This window comes from Alosa sapidissima, chromosome 11 (assembly GCF_018492685.1).
Source record: "Alosa sapidissima isolate fAloSap1 chromosome 11, fAloSap1.pri, whole genome shotgun sequence".
NCBI lineage: Eukaryota > Metazoa > Chordata > Actinopteri > Clupeiformes > Clupeidae > Alosa > Alosa sapidissima.
In genome coordinates, this window is record NC_055967.1 from 12,946,252 (window position 1) to 12,972,530 (window position 26,279).

General features: G+C 40.3%; 2 protein-coding genes across 6 annotated transcripts in view; one reads left to right on the plus strand and one right to left on the minus strand.

Annotated features, from left to right (window-relative positions):
• Positions 1-24,121, minus strand: rpgrip1l (RPGRIP1 like). Of its 3 annotated transcripts, none has more exons than XM_042109900.1 (27): positions 13,598-13,703; positions 13,378-13,500; positions 13,103-13,194; positions 12,864-13,008; positions 12,024-12,334; positions 11,710-11,815; positions 11,427-11,570; positions 11,103-11,208; positions 10,647-10,793; positions 10,218-10,291; positions 9,957-10,096; positions 9,552-9,658; positions 9,388-9,438; positions 9,116-9,280; positions 8,890-9,007; positions 8,337-8,789; positions 8,107-8,249; positions 7,498-7,861; positions 7,096-7,358; positions 5,822-5,911; positions 5,658-5,738; positions 4,005-4,155; positions 3,062-3,159; positions 2,202-2,388; positions 2,019-2,103; positions 1,424-1,560; positions 1-841 (listed from the first exon to the last, which is right to left on the minus strand). In XM_042109900.1, exons 3-27 carry the CDS (start codon positions 13,188-13,190, stop codon positions 717-719), a joined length of 3,879 nt encoding a protein of 1,292 aa, XP_041965834.1. In that variant the 5' UTR covers positions 13,191-13,194; positions 13,378-13,500; positions 13,598-13,703; the 3' UTR covers positions 1-716. The 3 variants fall into 3 exon arrangements, with proteins under 3 accessions (XP_041965834.1, XP_041965835.1, XP_041965836.1); XM_042109901.1 differs by having other exon boundaries at positions 13,359-13,500; XM_042109902.1 differs by lacking the exons at positions 12,024-12,334; positions 12,864-13,008; positions 13,103-13,194; positions 13,378-13,500; positions 13,598-13,703 and adding an exon at positions 24,117-24,121 and having other exon boundaries at positions 11,710-11,797.
• arntl1a (aryl hydrocarbon receptor nuclear translocator-like 1a) overlaps positions 15,995-26,279 on the plus strand; it is a 15,322-nt gene continuing 5,037 nt past the window's right edge. The window contains exons 1-12 of one of the 3 annotated variants that reach the window (XM_042109903.1): positions 15,995-16,118; positions 21,139-21,203; positions 21,353-21,497; positions 21,606-21,626; positions 23,124-23,162; positions 23,309-23,347; positions 23,684-23,841; positions 24,296-24,375; positions 24,469-24,561; positions 24,646-24,763; positions 25,369-25,518; positions 26,000-26,246. In XM_042109903.1, coding sequence (XP_041965837.1) covers positions 21,191-21,203; positions 21,353-21,497; positions 21,606-21,626; positions 23,124-23,162; positions 23,309-23,347; positions 23,684-23,841; positions 24,296-24,375; positions 24,469-24,561; positions 24,646-24,763; positions 25,369-25,518; positions 26,000-26,246 — 1,103 coding nt within the window. In that variant the 5' untranslated portion in view covers positions 15,995-16,118; positions 21,139-21,190. Of the gene's footprint in view, positions 16,119-16,590; positions 16,913-21,138; positions 21,204-21,352; positions 21,498-21,605; positions 21,627-23,123; positions 23,163-23,308; positions 23,348-23,683; positions 23,842-24,295; positions 24,376-24,468; positions 24,562-24,645; positions 24,764-25,368; positions 25,519-25,999; positions 26,247-26,279 lie in introns of those variants that run through there. The other 2 variants (XM_042109904.1, XM_042109905.1) reach the window with 2 other exon arrangements.

The window sequence follows — 26,279 nt, forward strand, 5'->3', positions numbered from 1 at the left end:
TATTTGTGGCATACTTAGCTTGTTTATTTAATGTGCTTCAGGTTTCATAATGAACACAGATTTTGCACCACCACAAAGATCTTTTAAAATCTCTTAAAAAATCGTTCACTATAAAACTCTTCAATAAATAAGAAATACATTCAAATACATTCTTGATCCTTTGAAAATACATTTATGATCAAGAACAGTTTAAAAGAATGTCCCTTGTTTTTTACTGCATGAAACTGAAACAGTTGCATTAATCAGTTTATGGGGTTGAATGGCCATGGAGACTTACATTAGCATTTTAAACAGCTACGTTAAATCCTATTAAAGCCAAATGCATTTTATCTGGCATCTTTAATAAATAAAGCCATTTGGTAGTAAGGCTTATCAGGCTTTTCCCCAATAAGCCTCAACACTCAGTGCAAGTATAAACACTGCCATCAGTCAGCTATGCCCAGGGCAGAACAAATGGAAAGACCTTTCATTATGGAAAATTAACATCATTATATGCTTCTTAACTCCAGGGTGCAACTGCCTGCATTAGGGTGAACAGACTGTTTTCTGTACCATTTTAGCTATATTATACAGAATACATGTGAGGCCATGTGCACAAACAGGGATAGGGACTATACAAAACATTGTGTCAACGCCACTGTTCTAGGGACTATACAAAACACTGTCAATGCCACTGTTCTAGGGACTATACAAAACATATTGTCAACGCTACTGTTCTAAGCCAGGGCAGCAATGGGGTGGTCATGGTCAGGATCCTCCATGATGGACTTCAGAGCATGTAGAGCCTCAACAGTCACCTTTAGACTGCCCACCACCTCACTGCTGTCTGCAATGTCCACAACTGGCCGAGGAGAGAAGAAGCAGACAGGGAATTAAGAGCTGTGGAAATCAGAGAAGCCACAGGAGAAATGGCAAGGGATGCAGACAGATAAGGCACTGCAGCATTCCTTTGCTGTTAAAAATAGAGCACTGTCCATTGTATTGGTCACACTTTACTCGGATAGTCTACTCACAGACTATTTACAGATGCTCATATTAAATAGAGCACTGTCCATTGTATTGGTCACACTTTACTCGGATAGTCTACTCACAGACTATCTACAGATGCTCATATTAGAGCACTGTCCATTGTATTGGTCACACTTTACTCGGATAGTCTACTCACAGACTATTTACAGATGCTCATATTAAATAGAGCACTGTCCATTGTATTGGTCACACTTTACTCGGATAGTCTACTCACAGACTATTTACAGATGCTCATATTATTACTAAACTCTCTGTTGACTAAAATTTACAGTTATGGTTAAGGTTTCGGGTTGGATTTGGTTAAAATTCAGTAATTGTTAAACAACAATATACTACTGAAACATTTTCTGGCACTCGATGTGCAGCCCTCCTGTGGAGAACAGGCTCTACTCACTGTTGAGGGGGACGTCCACCATGTCCTGCTTTCTCTCTAGGATGTCAGGGATCCTGAGGTAGGCCACGGCCACATCCTCACACTCCTGCTCCTGCTCCTCCTCCTCTGGGGGGTCACTCACCACCGTGAACTTGATGCTGCAACAGCCAGACATGGGCAACCTCATCACACAGCCACAGAGGGGCAGCCAGGCATGGGCAACCTCATCACACAGCCACATGGGCAACCTCATCACACAGCCACATGGGCAACCTCATCACACAGCCACAGAGGGGCAGGACTGATGAAGTGGACTACTTATGGGCAGTAGCATTTTGATTTGAAACCCAATCCAAAACAAGAACTGCACCAATCCCTAACCATTGCTAGTCAAAAAAGGAATGTGGAAAATAACATCTTAAACTTCCAGCTTTAAGCTGCAGCAAAACCTTGTGACTTCTCAATGTTACCTTTAATAATTTTTCCCCACCTAGAGTAGGAGATCCATAACACATTTCTGGCCATTCACATTTTGAATTTGCAATATACAACCCATGCAACTTGGGGACAGAAACAGTAAGAGAGCTTTGGCCAAGAGCTGGCTGCCATGTCTTACCTCTCAAACCGCTTGGTTCTGCCCTCCAGCACTGCCCTTAGAGCCTGCCGCCGAGCCTGGTTCTTCTCCACATCCACATGAATGACTACAAGAGAAAACAAACTCAGTCGCACAAAGTGGTTCAATGATTAGCACTGATGCTCAGCTTTTGGTGTGCTAATGTCTGTGGCAACCTTTACGCACCGTTGCTGTAATTGTAGTGGATACTCTGTCCAGGCAGGGGCTTGGGCAGTGACAGAGGGGTTTCAATAGAGGGCAGGTCCAGGATTGAGTACTCCACAAATAGCCGAGTGATGTCCTTATCAGCAGCCACCCTCGAGCCGGCCTGTAGCGTCAACGACACCACCTCCACACGAATGCGCTCTGATGGCTGAGAGGACACCGAGAGTGAGCAGCACTCTAACCAAGCACAACATGCAGCAGGAAACACACTATGGGACAAACTGTTCTATATTTGAACAGTCGTTATTCGCAAACCGTAGTCAAATCTAAATGGGCTTCTGTGTAACAGCATTATATCATAACACAGTCATTTGAAAACTAGCTTCTCATTTAGACCATACTGAAATGAGTCTGGATGGAGAAAGCTGAGCAAACAGATAAACCACAGGCATCAGTTTAATTTGAGCTCAACCACACACCCTCCATAGACTCTCATATCTGAGAAAACTGTGTGCTGTGAGCTGCTGCGTGTATTGATTTGACCAATTATAACCACACCACGGCAGGGATGAGAGCTCAGGAGTGGACAAAACATTCTATGAAGTTCTGCCTCACCATAAACAATGTAGCTATGTTTTTGGTGAGAAAACAACAAAAACAAAACAAGAAAATCCACTTCAGACCAAACTTATGCACTTTCACCCAAGTTTGCAGAGTGAATCTTTCCTCTCCACTGTTGTCTCATAATAATAACAACTTTCTCTGTGGTCCCTGACACATGTAACTATGGGAAAAAAAACTTGGTGTATTCCTGTTCGATTTTTAAATGTAGAGTTTTCCATAAGGCCCACTGCTCCTAAGTGTAAACTTGCTGGACTTACCTGCTTCCGATTCTGTGTGCTATGACCTGGAACAATGCAGTCATCACTATCAGACAGGATCAGTTCATTCACTTCAGAAGAATCCATCTGTTGATCATCTAGGGAGAAGCCAAATGCAAAGCAGTTACAAGCCACTAAGAACAAAGCAAACGTGTCTCAGTTTCAGCCACATCTACTGTATTTCACACAGTGAAGGGACACTGAGGGTGCGATTAATTCCCTATGTCGTCTCTATGTCCTCTTATGCTTTCTAGAATTGGTTGCCACTCCAGAAAGCAAATTTGATCTATTTACAGAGACAAGATTTCTCCCCTGGAAGCAAGTTGTTGCTAAGGGAGACCGTTGCCTTGCTCTTGTCACAAGAGGCACACAACAATGAATGTAAACACTCACGCCCAAGGTTGTAGGGATTTTTCTTAGTGAATGGGAAGGATTGAGCTTCAGTAATATCATTCACACTCTGGGAATTTGTTCTCATTATTTTCTCCATGTCTCTTTCTGCCCCTCACCCTTGCAGTAATCCACTACTGGCCTTCTCAAAGCTTAAAGGGTGTCTACAGGCCAAGGCCAACGGTCATTAACATTTATGTTGTTAGTGGTCAACAGCACCTTACTGGACACAGTCAGTGTTATATTTGTGTTTACACAGTCAGCGCAATGTTTGTGTTGGAAGCTATTCTGTAAACAACAGCAGGGATATTCAGTATTCTGTATATACACATGAGAATAAATATTGATCTAAAGGGAAGATTTAGACTGAGACTCAAACCAACGTTGTTATCAATCCTCATTGCGGCAAAAGAACTATTCAAATATGAGTTATATTACACTCTTACCACTGCTTAATTAATAAAACAAGAAAAGTTGGCAGTCAATTGTAGGGTTTATAAGTTTATTTTTTTTACTGATTATGTTTATTTTGTAGAAATAAAAACAAACTAACCCATTTCTTGCTTGGGTATTTCCTCAGATATTTCGGACTCCTCGGAGATGGAGAGAGAACTGGATGCAATCACTTGACCTTCAGAGAAATGGGATTCTTCCTCATCTTCCTCTTCCTCATCCGCACATGCTGGCTGCATGACCTCCACAGCCTTTTCCATCAGAGGATAGCAAGTACACAATTATTAATGACTGCATTTCAATTTGCAATTCCCAACTCCAGTTCTGTTCAATACTGTTGTATTGATGACCAACTTAAATTCTCTAAGCAAGTAGCCTTAATTGCAAAATCATGTCGGTTTATCCTTTACAACATTAGGAAGATCAGACCTTATCTGACACAAGATTCCACACAACTTCTTGTACAGACCATGGTTATCTCCAAGCTGGACTATTGTAATTCACTGTTAGCTGGCTTTGTAGTAAGATCGTTACAACTGATTCAGAATGCTGCAGCACGCCTGGTCTTCATTCAGCCAAAGAGGACACATGTAACTCCTCTCCTAGTTACTCTCCACTGGCTACCTATAGTGCCAGAATTCAATTTAAATCTCTCATAGGACACTGACTGGATCTGTTCCCTGCTATTTTAATTCAATGATCAAGATGTACATCCCCAACCGCCCACTGCGGTCTTCTGATGAGTGTTATGTCGTCCAGCCATAAACGCTAGGTTTAAATTTAAGACTCTTTTCCTCAGTGGTTCCTTGTTGGTGGAATGAGTTGCCCAGTGCTCGCCATTCCTGTGATAGTTCTGGGTCTTTCAAGAGGGGTCTGAAGGCATATCTGTTCAACATGCACTTAGTTTATTAAGCGCTTCTTATGCGTTATGTAAAGGATAATGTATTGTCTGCCGGTAATTATCGGAAATATGTCCTGACAGGGCGAACAGAACCCCGACGCACAGCGACCTGAAGGGACTTATTTTATGGCTACTTGCCAAAACAAGAAAATAATGCACAATGGGTCTTTAAAAATGATTTGGCTATCGTCGTGGCAGAATTATATGAAAGACGTGAATCAAAAGCACAAAATCAGTTGCCATTAACAGCGGTCATTATAGATTTACCACACCTCCGAACGTTGGGAAGGCCCATTCATGTGAATGAAACTTTCTGCAGCACTCTGAAGAGCCGTGGAATAAGGTTTGTATTTTATAATATTTATTTATTTTGTAACACTTTATTTGACAGTATCGACATAAGGGTGTTATAACACTGTCATGAACACATGACACTGTCATGAACACACAATCCCTAACCCTAATCCTAACCCTAACCCTAACTTGTTATGACAAAAACCGAATGACACTTAATGACAGACGCATTATGTCATAAATGTTTATGACTTGTTTATGACACATTCATGACAGTGTCATGTCACTCTTACGTCGATACTGTCAAGTAAAGTGTAACCATTTAGGTTATTGTCATTCGTCTATAGATTGAATTGACATTGTTGTTTATTATTGCTATTCTCCTTAATGTAGTCTTACCAACTTTTTAATTGTTTGCTGTTAAATTTAACTATTGTATTGTTGTTGTTGTTGTATGTCGCTTTGGACAAAAGTGTCTGCTAAATACCATTACCATAACCATAATATCAAACCATAAACATTTGTACTATGAAAAGTCCTTATGCTGAAATGCAGAACCTGTGGTGCTGCTGGGACCCTGGTCGTCTCTGGGTTGATGATTCTGCTGTTTTCGGCCCCAGAGGGCCCACTCTCCTCCACCTTAAACACACAAACAATCCTCAAGACTGAAGAACAGCATCCAGAGCTTTACGGATTGCACAGTATAAGAAACAGAAACTTACCGGATGATCTTCTGTTGTTACGTCCCTAAATGAGACTTTTTTGCTGGATGCCTTCAAGCTGATAAGCTGCCTGGGTTTAGGAAGTGGAGTCTACAGAGACGTGATGAATTAGGAAATGAATGTACTATTCATTTAAAACTCTCCAACTCTCTCAAGAAAATCAAAACCTTCACAATTCACAGATAATTTAAAAAAAACTACATTGCATAGTCTGCTTAAAGGAATTATCCGGAGTAAAATGCACTTTAGATCAATTTACGGATGATTGGGAGTACATACGTTGAGTTGACATCAAAATCATGTCATTCGGATGTGTTTTGAGAAAGTTCGATTTTACCGTTTTTAGTCAAAACTCGTTAGCCTGGAAATTCACAATTTCGTCGCTGTTTTTTTAAAAAAAAAAAAACATAGTCCAGTCCATACAACTTTATTTCAATTTCGTTGTTCAATTTTGTTTTTTTTTAAAAACGGCGACGAAATTATGAATTTCCAGAGCGTGTTACTCCACACTCGGCAATCGACTGCTACGGACTTTCCCCTAAAGACGCCAGCTGCAGCAGCAACATTTCCGGAAAGGTACTGGCTTGATGAAATTCATTCTGGACTCTCTATCCGACCACATAAAGACCTCGGGATACTTCGGTTTGGCTTTAGGGACCGTCTACTCACTACCACGTAATTGTAATGTTGTTTGAAACTGTAGAAGAGGTATAAAAATAGCGTTTTGTAGCGGCGAAATGACTTGCCCTGGTCACTTCCAGGCTAACGAGTTTTGACTAAAAACGGTAAAATCGAACTTTCTCAAAACACATCCGAATGACATGATTTTGATGTCAACTCAACGTATGTACTCCCAATCATCCGTAAATTGATCTAAAGTGCATTTTACTCCGGATAATTCCTTTAAGTGGATTTAAACATTTTAATTTGGCCAGTAAAAGAGCCTAAAATATCAATTAGTCATTCTATTAAGTAAATCATTGTTGTGGTATAAAAGTATCATTTAAATGTGTCTCAAAGTGTCTCAAAGTTGGTTGCAGCTAGGTCGCTAGTCCTACTAGGAGCATCCCCAAGGACTGTATTGTTGGCCAACAGACATAAATATATCAACATCCTCATACTTCATATGGATAATATTAACATGTGTTTGTTTTGCCTATTGGATTAACAAGCAGGCTACATGCAGACAGAGTTCAGAGTGCATTCAGAGTTAGCAATGTTCAAATCAGTCCTTACCACAGACAGTGTGCTATGGCTATGGACATGGGTCTTACCACAGACAGTGTGCGTTGGCTATGGACATGGGTCTGAGGAGGGGCCTTCTGTTTTGGCTCCTCTTCTCTCTGCTCCTCCTTTTCCTCTTCGTCTGAATGTTTTGCTTTGGTGGTCACTTTCACAGGTGTGTTTTTGACTATGAACTTGGCTTGTTCAGGGGTCACTGCAGACCCTGGTGGTGGAAGGTAAGTATACTTCCATTTTAGCATTACCTCAATGTGACCACTTCGACACCCTGCAGGATCAGCCAGCTCAAATGTCCCTGTGAAAACAGATGTTAACATTCAATATAAAAGTATATAAATGTGTGTGTGTGTGTGTGTGTGTGTGTGTGAGAGAGAGAGTGTGTGTTAAAATAATATTAATTAATGAATTAATTACAGGGTTTAATTACTACATACCAGTAATGGATTTATCATGGGCAAGGGATAACAGTGGAACTCCGGCTTTTCCCAAATACAACTGTTCACCTGCATCCTGGTCATCAAATACATAGAAGAAGAGCGTCTCTGCCCTAAGATAGCGATCAAGGTCAGCGTTCATTTCCAAAGGGAAGCCTTTGCAATCGTCAAAATAAGCATTATTACTGCTAGCAATGATTGGTGTATCATGATCAGGAAAGTCGTAAAGTTTGTAGACCACATATGGGCTTGGCTGACAGTTCCCGAGCTCCCGAGATTTCAGGTTGCTGCAACAGCGCACTGTGACATAGAGCTCATTGAGGCTGCCCTCTGTGAGAGATGGGGAAGGATTCACAGAAGCACTCTGGAGAGAGAGAGAGAGAGAGAGAGAGAGAGAGAGAGAGAGAGAGAGAGAGAGAGAGAGAGATGAAAACATCACATCTAAATATGTCTGCATCATCAATCAAAACTGACAGCACTTGACACAAGCAGACACATAAAAAAAGTTACATTTGTCAAAAGACAGAAAAGTTACATTTGTCATAGGACAAGTAAAAAAGGTTCTTTAGTATTGTCCCTGATGTAAGTATCTGAATGACTAGGCAGTACCTGACTGTCTTGATTCATGCTGGAGCTCAGGTAGCCCATAGCTTTAATCCTCTCTTTGTAGAGGCGGATGGCCTGCTCCATAGGAACCCGCAGGCGGAGCCAATAGTCCAGAGTCCCAAAAGCCTGGGTTTCCCCTTCAACACCTTCCAAAACACATGACCAGTATTAGCTGAAAGTGACCTAACCTCAAAGGATGGACTTCAGAGTGTTCAATGAGTCCCCATACTCACCCACAAGATGTAAGGTACCAAACACTTTCCCATTGCGGTCCAACAATTGGTTGAGACGCAGATGACCAGCTGCTACTGTCCGATAGTCAACCCCCTCTGCCAGCTGGGTCTCTACCACAACGGTGCTGGTGTGAAGGTACTGCAGGAAGAGGTCGTCCATGCGCACCAGGTACTGAGAGGTGAAGTTGTAGGCTGGATGGGCGCCTCGCACCACGGGAGTGGACTGAATCTCAAAGTCAAAAAATGCAAATGTACAGAAAGTGGTAGGGTCAGGGTCGCCCAGCTTGCCCAGGGCTTCAGGGGATAACCGAGCATTGCCAAGGTGGATCTCTAGGAGGTTCTCTCCTCTTTCCAGGTTGATGGTTTCATCAAACTCATCTGCTGTATCCTCCTCTGTCACTTCAGGTCTGAACACATGGGATTTAGTGCCATATGCAATGTCTCGGAGCTGAGCTGCAAAGAGAAACAAAAAATATAAATTTTAAATTTACAGGAGTTTTGAGGTTAGAAACAATGACATTTCTACTAAAATGACTGAAATAACCAAGCAAACCTTCTAGTTTCCTGATTTTAGCCGCTCTCATGTCTAGTAGGTGGGCAAGTTTCTCAAGCTTCATTTGACTCTCCAGCTTCAAGTCATCTAATTTACGATTAACTGCTTCAACTTCAGCCTATTCAGGACACAAAAAACAAGCATATGTTCATACAACTTAAGAATAACACTGTAGCATTTTGGTAATCCTAGCTCTAAAATATCTTCTCTGAATGAAGATCTTTACCTGATAGTCTTTATTAATCTTGTGTTGCATGAAGAGCAAGTTCCTAGTTTTCTCAAGCTCTTCGACAGTCTCAGCATGGGTGGCCTGCAACTCCTTCATGGAATGCTCCCCACTGGGCTCTCTCTCCAGAAAATCCAGATCTCCCCTCTTCTGAACCTTACGAACCTGAGGAGACAACGGTAAGAGTTCTAACAATGCAGAGATAACCGTAACCGTGACAACCTATGGCTAGAAGAAGAAAAAGCTATTACTAGCATAATTGCTATGAATACCTTAATAAGCATCAGTGCCTCGCTGAGTTCTGCTGCGTCAACATCACTCTCCTGAAAAGGAATCAGTAATTAAAAACATCACCCAACACAAATGATGACAATCACACGAGTTGCATGGACACAGTGACTGAGATGGTCATATCAACTTTATTCACTTCATGTACCTTTGTGAAAAACGCCATGCGCTCTTGAAGCTCTTCCAGTTGTTGTTTCTGCTCTAAGTAACGCAACTGAAGTTGTGAGTTTTCCTGAGACAATTTTTCATTTGTATCTGAGAAAAGAAAAAAAGTCAGATATGGTTTCTGTATCCAAGGATTACACAACAACTTTAGATAAGAAACTGTGGTCTCTTGTTATAAAATGTAAGAACTTTCACCAGTAACTTAAAAGGCAATAAGTGAGTCAAGAGAAAGTCCAATGAGAATAACGTGAAAGGCAGAGCCTGAGACAGCTGTCTCCGCTACGAATGGAGGCCAGACAAACCAAGCCAACCAAAGAGCAAATTCAAAATACAGCTGCGCTAATTAGCATTAACATTCCCATATGATCAGATGTATTTCACCAAGTACCTCTCTCTGCCTTGATCTTGTCGAGAATCTCATTCTTGTCAGTTAGGTCTGATTTCAGTGCCATTTCAAGCTGGGTAATCTGAAGTTTGAGCTGTTGCTCTCTTGTCTTCCATTTCTGCTCCTGGCTCACGTCGAAGGCACTGTTGTTTTTTTTCCCATCAGAAGCATTTAAGACTTTATTAGAGATTACTGCTGAATTGACAAAGAAGAGCAATTAAGAGAACGGACAGAGAAAGACCGAGAGAAAGAGATATTTCCCACCTGTTCACCAGTTTATCACAGTTTTCTTTTAACAGATCTCTCTCCTTCTCCAGGTCCACAATCTGGTCTTTCAGCTAAGTGGCATAAAGACTGTTAGTCACATGTACAGTGATGCTACAACATCTGGGAACCATTTCAATATGTCTACATATTTGTTTTTACAAAAATGTGGTCAGATCATCCATGCAGAGGAACATCTCCATTGGATTAAGATCCTGATGTTCTGCACACAGATTGCACAATCTTTCTTTACATATGCAATTCATCCATTACATATGAAATGGCTAGATTCACAACATAGCAAGTTACCATGCAAAAAAAGCCCAAACAAGCATCAACACTGTCTAGGCCACTAAGCACACAGCTGTAAAGCAGGGAGAGATTTAACAGTAAGCTTATTTGCAACACGTTCAGCAGGATCAAATGTACCTCCTCTATCCTCCTCTGTTCCAGAACCTTTAATTGTAACTGGCCCTCCAGGTTGAGGTTCTTGAGACGCTCTTCCCTGAGTTGCTCAGTCAGCTCATCTACCTTAGTCATTACCATATCATGGCTGGCCTTCAGAGTCCTCTGGCTCTGCAACAGTAATAAAACAACCTTCAGACCCAGGCTGATATTATCATTATCCAACAATGATAGACTGTGGCCTACTAATGCTATGGGAAGCACATGCAACATTTACATTGACCAGCAGGGGGCAGACTATGACCTTAAAAAGCAGTAATTTACATGCAGCCATTGATAGTCCAGATTGAGAGTTTTTTTGTCTTGCAGATTTTAGATACATAATCAGAGTAAACTGATAGTATGAAACAAGGATATATTGATATCCTATTATGCCAGCAGAATCAGCTTTATTTGTGTGTGTTATTTTGAATTTCTTACCTCTTGAAGTTGTAAAAGCCTTTCTTCCAGCACAATAAAAGCATTCCCCTTATCAGCCAGTTGTTTCTGAAGTTTGATCAGTTCAACATTTTCTTTGATAGTTGATCTGGAAAACACATAAAAAAAACTTTCAGAACATCAACATGATTATAAAACTAACTAGGTATAAGCAGTAATGACCTCATATGGTCAACTCAACAGGAAGCTGATGCCACTTCAGATGGCTCTACTGAAAAATGCATGCTTTTCAGCTGCCTCCCTCACTAGTGAACAAATTAATAATTTTGTATTTTAGAATAATTAATGAATAAAACTGTGAAGTACCTCTGGCCACTGGCCTGCTGTTCCCTCAGCTGGAGGAGAGATTCCTCATACTCCCTCTCTTTTCTCCTTAGCTGCTCCCTGCATGCTTCTGTCATTCTCTCCATCTCTTCCATCTGGGCTCCTTGGTTCTCGATCACATTCTCTCTTCCAACAAAAAGACAGAAGACAGACAGAGACAAACCCATGTGAACAACCTTATGTTCTCAACAGTCAAAATCAGTATATAACTGATTATTTTAAACATTTCAAAAGTTATTAATAAATCAGAAAATTGTTTACATACAGGTTTCGTATTTCAGCTCTGGCATCATCTAGTAAACTGTGGCCATAACGTGGAAGCAGACCGTGAGGTGGACGAGCACCTATGTCTGCTTCTGCACTCCTGGTGGCTGAAAAGAGTCAGAGGAAAACGCACTTACTAACTTTAGTATTTTGCTCAAGAAATTTCCAAATAATCACAGTGTGACATTGTCAGGTTAGAAGTCATGGTTAAAAATGGTTACAGGTTTACAGGTTCAAGCCTCAGGTGGGAAAGGAAGACTCTCCCTGTGACAGGTCAACGAAACACTGCAATAGTTCTGAGGCCATAACATGCACCTCTGGTCAGAGTGTTAGCAGTGTCTTCAGGCATGGCAGGGAAGTCATCCCTCAGCCTGCGGAGGCCTGTGTTGATCCGTGACTGGACGTGGCCATAGGGAGTGGGGCGGCGACTCTGCACCTGAAGCTGCTGCTTGGCAGTTAGCAATCGCTGTTTGAGACCCTCATTCTGTTTTTCGAGCTGATGGACCTTCTCCTGAAGCTCCTCAATCATCTCCTCCAACTCAACATCCCGACCTGCAACCACGCCAGAGGACGTCTGCTCCATACGTTTACGGTCCTTCACCAGCCGGATGAGCTTAGTGGCCATTCTATCAGCATTCAATGATGATAAAAAACAGACACACACAAGTCCAGACACTAATGCAGAGTTCCAATAACACTTGTCAAGAACAAAATGAAAACGAATGCATAAAACATTAGAATTCTAATAAGTGAACAAGTAATTCTTCACAGGAGAAAAAAAATCATTGTTTCATATGAACTGAACCTATATAGGCTTTGTTTCATTTATTTTATTGTTTATGGCTGTAGCCTGCAATGTATGTTTTTAGTTTTTAACACAATAGATGGCCCACAAATCCCACAAATGTGAGATGTTACTTAAAATATAGTAGGTGAAAGTTCAAGATCAGGTTCACAATGAAACAGCACTTCCGTGAATAATTTATCTAACAATCATTAAGACAGCACTTGTTTCACTCTCTAACTGTACTCTCAATTACTACAAACCTTTAAAACTCTAGCTGTTTGGTTGTAAACAGACGCAATTTAGCAGTAAAAAATATCTGCAGAGTAGGCAACCTCCTCAATAGCTTCAAACAACATGTATCCATGTACCTCTTGATCTTGTCCTCCTGTTTGTGGGTGTGCTGTTTGAGCAAAAGGTTTTCCTCATGCAGACGGAGGAAGCGATCTTCCAGCTCCTCCCTGCTGACTTTTGAGACTGCTTGCCTTGCCTTGGCATTCTGAGTAGTCAGATATTCTGCGGAGAGGATTTCACTTAAATCAGTCAATCAAGTCTGGTGTGACCTAAGAATCACGTCCATCTACTACACAGAGATCACAACAACCCAGACCTGGCGTCCCAACTCCTGTGAGGTTCAACGACATGTCTCTGACTGGGGCGTCACCTGCCGTTTCATCCGCAAAGCTAGAACGTGACATATTTCTATAAAAAGAACAAAGTAAGTTACGTTACAGTTACATTGTTTCGAGGGGGTAATAGGGTAACTTTAACGCTACAGCACTAAATTAGCTAATTTGACAGGTCACTTGATTTTCTGCAAATATACACTAACGTTAGGTCTATATAAAGCTACTACAAATACCTACCTAATGTTGGTTAACTTACGTGGCTTTCTTCTGTGCTGATCGTGAATTCGAATAACATTCAAAACAACATTAAAATCAGCGCATCGTCCTCCTCTCCTACATCAGCTAGCCATGACAACTAGACATTCCCAAGGAGATTACTCTAAATATAAAAAAAGACACATTTATCAAGATTTAACCCTCCGCTCAGTTAACATTAACACGACAAAAAATCACATAAAAACAAACCAAACCCATACCATATGAGCAGAGAGGGTTAAAGCGGATCTTTGATATGAGTGCAGATCAGAACGCTACCGACCAACCAACAACAACCAGCCAACAACTGGCGCCTGTTATCCACAACAACAGTTGCTAACCAATTCTTCTCATTTTGATTTGCAGCATTTAGATTCTACTCACCGAAGATTACTGCCATCTACTGGCCTGGAGTATAACAAGAAGAAAACATGTTTTCTCATTTATAAAAGCCATATCTCAGCATTGCTAGCTTAAATCCGGCCTAAATTTGTGCCTTTCATAAAGTAATGATAAAATGGTTTTGTAATATGCATGCAGATGAATGCACATTACAGATTATAATATATTCATTTTTGACACACCACCATCCACTCTGCATTTCTCAAATCAATCAACAACCCTTTCAACAGCTCACATAGTCTCTACCTGTGCTTGCTGATTTATGCAATTCTGAGTCACTAAGCCTAAAACCTGTGATGTCACTAAACTGGCTTGTTTTTTTCCCCTCCATCACTTTTCTTGCAACAGCAATTTATTTCCTGCCCAGTAGAAACTGTACTTTATGCAACAATTAGGAAGGCTGGTCTGTCACAGAGCTGTTGATCCAGTTCTACCTATCTTTTACTGTCTATGAGTTCTACACTGTGCCCACCCATCACTGTTTGGTGCAGCTACAAAAGAGGATAGGAATAGACTACAGACAGTGGGTAAATTTTGAGATTTGGAGATCTTTTTGAGTTCACACTCACATATACAATAAATTTGGTTCTGGCTATTAGTGTCACTCTTAACAGTAGGCAATATATAGACAATAGACACCAAAACATTATTATAGACAGGACAACATAGGCCTAGCTACTTATTATAGACAACGTAAAGTAGGCTATGCTAATGTGGTGAGTATTATTAAGGCGAGACACGGCAGGTGAAAACATCGTTTTTTCATATGCACTGGTCAATTTAGAGATTTGGGCTAATTTGCTACCTTAGCATGTATTCTTTCACATTACAACAACAAAGTCCGATTTACACATTTAGGTGTTTATTTCATTACATTGTGTCTACTCGCGCCTGTATATTTCTCCTAAATTCACCAAAGGTTAGCCTTCTAACGTTTCATGCTCTACCGCGACCGTGATACGAAACATGTGTAGTGGTAGTACCATGGGTAGTACCAGACATTCTCTGGTAGTACCAAAGATCCTTGATTACTAGCTCCGCTTGAACCTGGTAGTACTGTTGGAAAGCTCTGTTTTTCCTGCATGACGTTCTGCAATCCAAATATGGACACTTCCTTTGTATCCGCAACCAATCGCGAAAGTTCAAAGGCGAGTCTAGGCTGAAAACGGAATCTCATATATCTCGCATATGTAGCACCTTTTTAGCCTACACCAAACTTTCCAGTTATACACTTACCAGTATTCTGAAGATATTTACAGAGGGATTTGTTAATAAATTATTCCTGGCCTGATTTATGTGACATTTTAATCAAAAAAATATGGCAAAAATCTTTTTTTAAGGCTATGGACAGTTTATTTTGATTTCCTAGGTAATGAAAGCAGATTTCCTGAAATCCCTCTGTAATCTTGTGTGTAAACAAAATTAAAAAAGAATTTTGTACCTGGCTTTATCATATGTTCAGATCTATCTACCGAAAATATATGCAAAATCGCGCATATTAAATGAGATAATGCCTAATTTGCATAATGAAACATTCGAATTTCAAAAAACTTGTAATACATTTTTTGTTCATACTTGTGTAAGTAATCAACTGAGGATGTTTAATGGTAATGTCTATTATTTTAAAATTGTAGCCTATTCACCTGTAGTGTCTCGCCTTAAAGAATTATTAACTGGGCAACAGCAAACATGAACTAAATTTAAGACACTAAAATGAGAGAAACACATAGGCTTCATTGTTCAAATGCTAGTCCAGTTGGTTAAGTAAGGTAAGTAAGTTGTGGCACTGCCCGTCCCGAATTGTCCGGGACATCCCGTATTTTGGTCAGTCTTTCCTTCATGAGGCTATCTCCCCCACCAGGTTTACATCTAAGACACCTTACATTTTTATTCAACCTAGTTAGATAATTCTGCAAGTTAACCAATTATTTTGTGCATTTATTGGAGACGTGTATTTACTCTACTTCAACATCCTACCCAGAAATGCTTAAATGGTAGCCTAAGCCTACTAAAGGTGGGGTACTTCTGACACAAGCACACGTTACATACTCCTTTTACACAACCATCATAGACTTGGAGGATGTATTTGTCATTCCATTGGCTGATAGCGATGTCCTTTGTGGCTCTTACTGTGTAAACTGTACTTGGATTGGCTGTAACACTACATGCCTTATTCCAGAGAAATGATTGGATAAAAATATAGGTTAGTGTTTCGACAGTCATGACGAGGAGAAGAAAGTAGGTCACAGACCGATGCCATTTATGTCACACATTTTTTCAAGTAACGTTAGACTTCGCATCTGGGAAGTGAAAGCTACATGATATGCCCTAAAATCAGAGGCAAGTATGTTTTTTGATTATTGAGAATGTTAATGTGTTCTTGTGTCGTATGAAGTCGATGAACAATGTGTTTTCTCCCCTAGTGACATAGCTGCTAGAACTATTGATTTGCAGTAGGAGGGGCATTCTCTTCTTCAGGGTTCTCCCTCTGTAGGTGCAGTAGGACAACTAGCTGAACTGGTATTTGCTGTGGGCTATGTTGCGATTTCTTAAATGATGGATAGGTCATTGTCACGGAAATGAGTACTTTGTCAACTCAGACCTAAGTCGATATAGTATTTATTTGATCCCCTGAAGGGACATACGTTATGGCTAGGGAGCCTTTGCATATCTGATTAGCTTCTATCCGCCTAATTTCTGTCGAACATATTTGTCAGATAGTTTCACAACCAGGTGTCGCTTTATTAACTATATCACGATATTGAAATCTGGCGAAGATCACAGTTTCTTTCCTAGCGGTCTGTTAGATGTATCCTTCATGGCATTCCATTTGATCTAGTCAAGTTGCATTTATTGTGCTTTAGCATCAACGTTAGCTTATGCTACGTTTCTGTTGCGCTGTGCCGAGCTGCCAAAGTCCATACGTAACGCTAGCTGACCGTAGACGGTCTAATCCACCATGGTTTAGCTAACAACGTTACATGTCGGTAATGTAAATTCGATAAGGTTAAATGTGCATCGTAATTTGTGGCGACGAGAATTAACTCAAAAATGTATTTAGTATTGAATGATGCCTCCCTTCCCGTCTGACGTCAGCCTGGAAGAGAGATGGGGGTGAATCATGAGTGATGTGGGTAGGTTATTACAGTCAGACACATTAACGTTATGCGGAAATATTAGCACGCTAACATTTAATGATTTTAATTAGAGCCATCTCTATGGCCCTATGGCTCTTTTAATGTTATGCTGTGAATTTCGAGATGGCTTCCTAGATGTCATCCACAAACGGATTATTAACTAAATTGTTTTTGTTGCAACTCCATGGTCATTACAGACACGTAAAATGTTGAAGATTGAGGGTTTTCATTTCTGTACCCGTCATGGGTGTGCATCGTACGTAGTTTCTTTGGGTAACAAGGACTGTCTTTCATGTGTATCAAACTGGCTTGTTTAGCTAAGACACTGCGGCGCGTGTTTCCATATTCAAATCGTATAGAACAGTATTATTCAAACACATAATGGATGACAAAGTTTTTTTCTTTTTATCCCTTCTGATATATCCATCAGATTCTCTACGATGCCACCGGCCCTGGCTATACGAGGACACCCCAAGCTTGTGTTTGCTAATTTGACTATAGAGAACTCAATTTTTTCACAAGCCTCGGATATTTAATATGTAACTACAGGTTGAGATAAAGAGTAAAGAATTCATGTTACGGACGTTCGTTTAAAGATGCATGCTGTTGTGGTAATTTGCCCAAGTAAATACATTTCAAGTGACGTTAATGCTTCCAAAGATGAGGATTGGGTTACGCATGGGTGTTCCGCTGGTTGGAGTATGTGAGTGAGCACAGCACAGCCGTCTGGGAATATGGCTCAGAGTCAAATAGGAAGATGCCATCTCCAGTAAAATGCACTATAATTCATTTTGCACTAATTTCACTACTGTGCACTTGCTGATAGACGAATAAGGGGCATTTGTACTCTTGATTTTTTCTTTACCCTTATCTATGATCTACACCAAGTAATAAAGGGTTTCCAGGGAACATGCACACTGATGGAAAAATGTAGGCCTATAGCCTATTTGGTGCACCTCAAATATTACATTTAAATTTAAGCTATTGTGAGGCGCTTAAGTGAAAAGTTACAGTATTTGTATGTCGCTTTGGACAAAAGCGTCTGCTAAATACCATAACCCTAAAAGCCTTTGCCTCATAAAAACTTTATGTATTTAAATGGGGTCTGGGGGCTATTGTTTGCCATCCTCTGGATGGCCTTATGATGGCAGGGATAGGTGCATGTGTGATGTTAGGCCCTGACAGTGCTTGAATTTTCCAGCATCTAAGCTACTGTATTTCAGCAGACTGGTGACCTTAAGTGGGATGCAGACTGACCAGCAGGCAGAACGCTCATGCTCAAAACCCACTTTTTGAAAACGTGTCAATGAATGCTGGTGGTTAAAGTGTGAGGAAAATAGTTTAAATATTGGCTCACTTCCAAAAACAGTCTAAGCAGTGTCGCTCTCTATAATTTATATAATTAATCTATAGTTTAAAGCATTTACTTTAAAGCAACACCAAAGAGTTTTTTGTACCTTAAAATAATGTTTCGAAAATCGTTTCAGTGGTTCGTCAACTCATAACAGGGTGAACGGCACTTTCTGCATTCGCTTCGCGGCCCTCTATCGACTATAACCGCACTATGTAAGTTTGCCGGATCGGGTAGCGGATCTGTAGTTCGATGGAATGAGACATGAGAAACTACAAATTTGACTTGCATCTGATGTCGCAATACATCGTACTTTCATAAAATCATGCAACATATTCTACCTTGTCTGTGGACATTGTTATTTGCAAACAGGTGCTGGATAAACAAATAGTGCGTGTGACAGAGGAAAAGTTATTTGGTGTTGCTTTAAAGTTCCGAGTAAGCTTTCTAACAGTGGGGGGGGTCAATATGTAGCATCCACATCTCTACCCACTCAGCACAGCAGTCCGTACATTCAAAACAACTTTGATGTTTGTTCACAGTCCTAGGTCTGTTAATAGGAAACAAAACAAGCCATAAAGAATCCCAGCTGATCAACGTGATGCTTCAGGAGCACGGAAGGGAGGGGTGTCATTTGATTGGCTGTTGAGCACAAATATCAGCAGTCTTTTGCAATACACAAATCGCTGACTGCATCTTTACATATGGATCAAGATAAGATGTGTTTTGTCAAGCTCATATCAACTTGTTGTGCTCCTTGCCTGTGTAACTAAGAACCCTACATAAAAATAAATGTTAACACTATAACTGTGTCACTTGCATCTTAATACATTGATTGGAAGGATTTTTTTTCCTATTCCAAAGCATATTTATCCTAATTTTTAGTCTACAAAGTTATGCATGAGTCAAGTACAAAGTAGTGAGCTAGTGGCTAATGTGCTGAAAAATAGTCAACTGTTGATAATAAAATGAAAAATGACCAAAATAACCAGTGACCATTAAGCTAAATGGAAAAATAGAATGTATAGGTTTAGGTTACTAAATAATAACATTCCAGACTTAAAGGCTGCACTCAGTGAACACAGACCTCTGCTAAGGCTTGCCATATCTGAAAATGGGAACAAAAGTGAAAATGAATTCATTCAGGCAGCCCATGAGTCCGATCTGCTTGAACATTCAATGGGTTCTTCATTGGCCCAATTTTCATGAAAATAGAGCCAGTTTTTTTTGTGTAATCCAGCAAACACACAAACCACACCAAACACATAATCTCCTCTGTGGTAGAGGAGAAACATTGAATGTTTCGCTAGGCTACTTTACAAGTCATGGTTCAATTAAATTGTGTTGTCATTACAATCAAACTGCATAAGGGCTTGTTTGGAAGTTGGCAAATGCAATTTAAAAGAATAGATAGAAGAATAATTGCAACATTGCTTATTTACTATAACAACATTGTACTTTACAATAATAGCCAGCATTATCCCTCTGATTTGAATCATGAATTAGAATACAACAGGGCGTCTCTCGCCTGACATAGCCAAATTCTAAAGTCTTATCAGAATTCTTAGTCTGGTAATACACATTTGGATTTGATTATGGGACGTGTTTCAACCTAGCCTTATTTGTGTAAAAGCGCTTTGGGTTGCCATTGGTATGAAATGTGCTATATAAATACAATTGCCTTGCCTTGCCTTGCCTTGTCTAGCCAGGAAGCCAGCCTGAATGCGATAGTGCAATATCAACATCTCTTTTTCTCTAGTGGCAGCAATGTTGTAAACCAAATCAACTCAAGCACACTCAGGTGATGAGGATGACTGCTTCATTGTTGCTCATATGTCCATCATCGTATAAAGCCTGCCCAAACAATTTGATTGGCACAAATACATCTTAACTGGGCATATAGACTTACCCACAAAATTTGGGGGGTAGGGGGTAAGATAAGTTCTGGCTGGCTTTCAGGATATTAGCCATTAGCGGTGTCTAATAGACCTCTTAAGTTCTCCTACAAAAAGTGCCATCTTTGCCCATATAAGGGTGTTCATCAAAGCTAACTATCTATGGCAAGTTGCACTGAAAATTTGCTTTAAGTTTGCCGTGTTAACGTAAGTTACCGAAGATCACAGTACCTACTTGAAGGCAGAGGACAAAAGTGTGTAGAGCAAAATGTCTGCATTTCAGACTTCTTTGTCCCCGCGAGAGTTTAAAAGGTGAGAATTCAAAATCCCCATGTTATTTTCCCAGAGGAAAAATTGCAAGATTTCGGATCTCCTTATATGGGCAAGCTTTTTTTGTTGGCAAACTTCAGAGGTCTATGCAAAAAGCCTAAGGAGAAATTAGTCAGAGTATGTAATTTTGGGTAAGATTGTTGATATTTGCACTCAACAGCCAATCAAATGACTTGAGTTCCTTCCATGCTTCTTCTATTTACTTCTATGTATATACTACTGTTAATATACGTTTGATGGACGTTTTGTACAATTGTTGCTGTTGTTTTTGTTGTTTGAAGTTGATGGGTAGCTACAGATTAAACCAACACTATTCAACAGTTTGCCACTTTTTGAGGAATGCTTTTATCAGGAAACTAGTTAGTCAAAAGTAATTTTGATGGTATGTCTAAATAGGTCAGATAAATAGGCTGGAACACACTGCAAAAATGAAAGAACTTTTCCCAGCATGACATTGCAGGATAAATCTGAATGACACCAGTTAGCCTGCACGTTTCTAGCTGTGGCAACAAGGCTCTGGGTGGTGTTTTAGGTAGCTAGCTAGTTTTAGGCCAGAACCCACATTACCGTCTGTAATAAACCTAATTTCAGCTCGAAGTGCCTAAAAACTATGAACAACTGTTTAAAATGTACACTTCTTTTTGTAGATCACAGACATTTCAGTGGATGGAAGGACATACTTTGATAACCTCGACCTGAATGAATCTCTGTGGTAAGTTTGCATATCTTGTTAACTGCCAAATCTCCTCTTTCCCATTTGATGTCTCTTTCAACCGTGATTCCTGCCTCTCCACAGCAGAAGTAATCCATATAAAGACAAAGTAGGAGATTGTGAGTGTCTGTGCTGCTGTTTCGTTTCAGATCTAATGGCAGACCAAAGAATGGACATTTCCTCAACAATGAATGAGTTCATGTCCCCCAGCTCAACTGATCTAATAAGCAGTTCCATCAGCACACCAGGCATGGACTACAACCGCAAGAGGAAGGGCAGCACCACGGACTACCAGTGAGTAAACACCATACAAAAATCACACACCATGTAGATGCTAACTTCAGTACTACTGTCTTCTGTTAGTGCACATTTTAAGAGTCTGTTTTTGTCTTTGTTTTGCAGAATTGATGGCTTTTCATTTGAGTGAGTATGGATAGTCATGGCACTTTTTATGGGAGGGGGTGTAGTTCTTTTTTATATACACATAGCCTACACACAACCTTAGTACATTTACAACCTTCTACAATTTGATGTCCTTATGAAAACGTTTCTAAGTTTACGAGTTTAGTTATATAAATTGCTGTCATACTATGACTGCAGACAAAGCACTGGTGTGTCTGTTCCCTAGTGTATAGCTCCCTCTAGAGGCTCAGTTTAGTGATGTCTTAATGATAACCTCTCACCCTGGAAATGTCCTCTGTGAGTTGTTTAATGTACCCCTGCAACTCTTAATGACAGTATTGGATTCCTCTAGCACAGTGTTTCCCAAACTGAGAAGGGCTGCGCAGGGAAAATATATATATTTTCTTCTTTGCCCTTAGTAATCATTAACAATTTGCCTGAAATAACAGGCTATTGAAATCTTATTTTATTCAAAGTGGTTCTAAACCTGACTTTAATCTGCTGTTTTGCACATTCACAGCGATGCTATTTATATTGGTCAAGGAATGTTGCACTTGTATTACACTTGCCACTTGCATGTAACTAACAGCCAATCACACCTCAACCACTTCCCAACAACATAACTTCATTCAGAAGTAGCAAAAAGCTGTCTGCTACATTTACAATTACATTTATTAATTTAGCAGAAACTTCTATCCAAAGCGACTTATATATATCAGTTATATTGCAAGAACTATTCTACCTAGAGCAATTTGGGGTTGAATGCCTTGGTCAAGGGCACCGGTGGGAGCCAGGAATTGAACCCACAACTTTTCCGGCTGTTGCATGCTAGCCTCAGGTCCTTAACCACTACTCTACCACTGCCCTATGCTTCATCACGCTGTGTGGATTATGCATCAAAATACAAAAACAAACACGTTTTTTTCGTGGCAGGGGCAATAATCCGCAAAAAAATTTGCTTTGTTGTGGCTTTTGTATTCTTAATATCATGGTGGTGTGCATGAGATTTTCCTCATGGGAAATAGTGTGTGCCGCAAGATAGAGAAATTTGGGAAACACTGCGCTAGCAGAAATGTATTTTTTGAAAATCAATTCACAAAGAGTTTGCTGGAATTGTGGTTATATCTCTGAATGTGGAATTTTTTGGTATTATTATTATTTTTTTATTCCATCAAAAAGTTTGCCATATTTGAGTCTAAATATGGATTAAGAACAGAATAAAAAATGATTGCACAATGTTGAAAAATGAAATACATTTTCATTTTGGGAAAACTGAATAATGGAAAACATACATACATGAACATAAAAAAAACCCGACCTTACAGGAAACATGTTGTTGTTGTTGTTGTTGTTGCCATAGATGTTGTCAAAACTGATAGATGCGTCAAAATGGGGAAATATCGTACACTGGCAATAAGCATGAAATAAACCGTCCTCACAGAATTTGATCAGGCTAGTCTGTGTACATAGTGAGTTCAATTCCTATTCTCAAGCTAATGTGAATGTATGTCTTTTAAGGGATAGCATGGACACAGACAAGGATAAACAGCTTGGGAGGTAAAATCATTAAGACCGTCGTCATTATAGAATACACAGTTATGTGGGAGATTTCAGTCGCAGTATAATGGGTTGACCGTAGTGTGACACTTTTTTTTTTTACATTTTTTAAGGATTAACATTTTTATGTGTTCTCTATTTTGCAGAGACTGTGCTGATCAACAAGGCCGGATTAAAAATGCCAGGTACATGACCGTTAAGGAATTGTCATTTGTGTTTAGGCTCAGCCTGGTTATACCAACAACGTGCTAAACACGCAACAAGTGTGTACAGAAAAGTGACGTGTACTGGAATATATGGAGGACAAAAAATAATATTAAAAGTGGAATCACAGGAATTTGTAGCTGTAATATATCTAAATAGTCAGAATTTCACAGTTACATATATTAGTTACTTATACAGGCAAATGTGATCCTGTTGATGATTGCTGTCAGATAGTTTCTGTTGAGACTGTTTGAGAGACGAGCAGTGGTTTGGGAAGGATCGCCTCTTACTTTGTGTTATCCGCCATCTGAACTCAGGGAGGCCCACAGCCAGATTGAGAAACGTCGGAGGGACAAGATGAACAGCTTCATTGATGAACTGGCGTCTTTAGTGCCCACCTGCAATGCCATGTCTCGCAAACTGGACAAGCTGACCGTGCTGCGCATGGCTGTTCAGCACATGAAGACCCTCAGAGGTAAGACGGGTTATTCTTGCAGAGGCCGTGTTAAATATGTCTATCACTTAAAGCCTTTTGTCAAAGTACTACACCCACTGCACTTACAACCAGAGGATGTGCTAGGGTGCAGATATTTACAAAGATGCAGAAAAGTTTTTATTTTTTATTTTTAATTTCAGTACCAAGTTTACTAAGAAAAAAAATGATGTGTGAAATTAACAACACCTTGTTTGCTACACTTCAAATGGACACAAAAAAGATTCTGTTGAGAACTCTGAAAAGAAGTCTGTTACAACTACAGTCAGTCATGAACTCCATGTTGCCTTGTTGAGTTCCGGCCACGGGTCATGTCATGGGTCATGTCATGAGTCTTCTGTGTCCCATGACCACAGCTGGTCACTGGTTGCTCTACTGTGTATCAGCCTTTGTGACCTCCCGCAGCTCTTAACATTTGATATCCCACTTTCTCCAGGGGCCACCAATCCGTACACTGAGGCCAACTACAAACCTGCATTTCTGTCAGATGACGAACTTAAGCACTTAATACTAAGGGTGAGTTGAATCACCCACCAGTCGTTTTTTGTATGTGTTTCACTTTTGTCACAAGTGAGAAGATGTGACCGTTCCCTCTGTCTTCCCATGCAGGCCGCTGACGGCTTTCTCTTTGTTGTTGGCTGTGACCGTGGGAAGATCCTGTTTGTTTCAGAGAGTGTTTATAAAATCCTCAATTATAGCCAGGTACATATTGCAAAAGCTACAGTTGACCATAGAATGTTGTATAATCATCACGAAGTGTCCGCTCACTACTGTTTCTGTTTTCAGAATGACCTGATTGGCCAGAGTCTGTTTGATTACCTGCATCCTAAAGATATTGCCAAAGTCAAAGAGCAGTTGTCATCATCAGACACCGCACCGCGGGAAAGACTCATCGATGCTAAAAGTAAAGCTCAACAGATCTTCTAATGCTAGCATTAGATGCTCAACATGGTTAAAGGAACTCGACAGCTGTTTGGGAAATTAAGCAGATACATACTCGGAACTATATTCTCATGTTGGCAAAGCACCACTACTTGGGCGCAGTAACACACAATCACTGTGTCCAGGTAGCCGTGCTTTGCCCGCATGAGAATATAGTTCTGACTTTGTATCTGCTTAGAAAATTGCTGTGTCTCATTTTACATTGGCATATCTACATGTGAAAAATACACAAGTCCCAACATGTAAATTAAAACATTTTGGAGTTGTTAGGAAGTCTGTTTTGTCACTTTTGGGAGCTATAGGCTAAATCCCACTTCCAGCTAATTATTTTAATCAGATACAGCCATGGGAAAACATTACAATGTCATCTCAACAAAACTGAATGAGACTCTTAGTCAAATGGAAATGTCCCTTGTTCTTAGCCATGCGTTTTGTACATGTAATATAAGCAGTATGGGAAGCAGTGGTGACACTGACTGTAATATAATGGATTCTCTCTCTCTCTCTCTCTCTCTCTCTCTCTCCTATCTCTCTCCTATCTCTCTCTCTCTCCCCTATCTCTCTCAGCTGGCCTTCCTGTGAAGACGGACATCACTCCTGGCCCGTCCAGACTGTGCTCAGGAGCCAGGCGCTCCTTCTTCTGCCGGATGAAGTGCAACAGACCCTCCGTCAAAATGGAGGACAAGGACTTTTCCTCCACCTGTTCAAAAAAGAAAGGTTTGTTGAAAGAGTTGTTGAGTGAAGGGCTGTGTGCTTCTCATTATGAGTATGAATGAGATGCCGTTGTGTATCCCATTGTAGTGTTATGTAAATGAGGACATTACACAGTAATCACTCTTCGCTGAAGGGGACATTGTAGGTCATGCAGAACAGCAGACAAGTGACAGAGGCCTCGTGAAAAATGTAGACTTCATTATTATTCTATTTTGCAAGGCAACAAATAGTGATGTTTCTTCCCCCTTTTGAAAGTTAGATTAGATTAGATTAGATTACTGGTAGATTAGATTTGATTAAACTTTATCGTCATTGTGCGGAGTACAAGTACAGAGACAACGAAATGCAGTTTGTGTCTAACCAGAAGTGCAAAAAAGCAGAAAAGTGCAATGTGATATACACATATACTCTATCTATACTCTTGAAAGTTTTAAATGTCTTTCCTATTTTAAACAAGATAATCCCTTTCTCTTTGAACCTTTAGCTGACCGCAAGAGTTTCTGCACCATCCATAGCACAGGATATTTGAAAAGCTGGCCACCCACCAAGATGGGCCTGGACGACGACAACGAGCCTGATAATGAAGGCTGCAACCTGAGCTGCTTGGTGGCCATTGGCCGGCTGCACCCTCACATTGTGCCCCAACCAATGAATGGAGACATTCGCGTTAAACCCACTGAATACGTCTCCCGCCATGCCATAGATGGCAAATTTGTGTTCGTTGACCAGAGGTGAGTGTGAAATGATGTGACATGGTCAGAGGT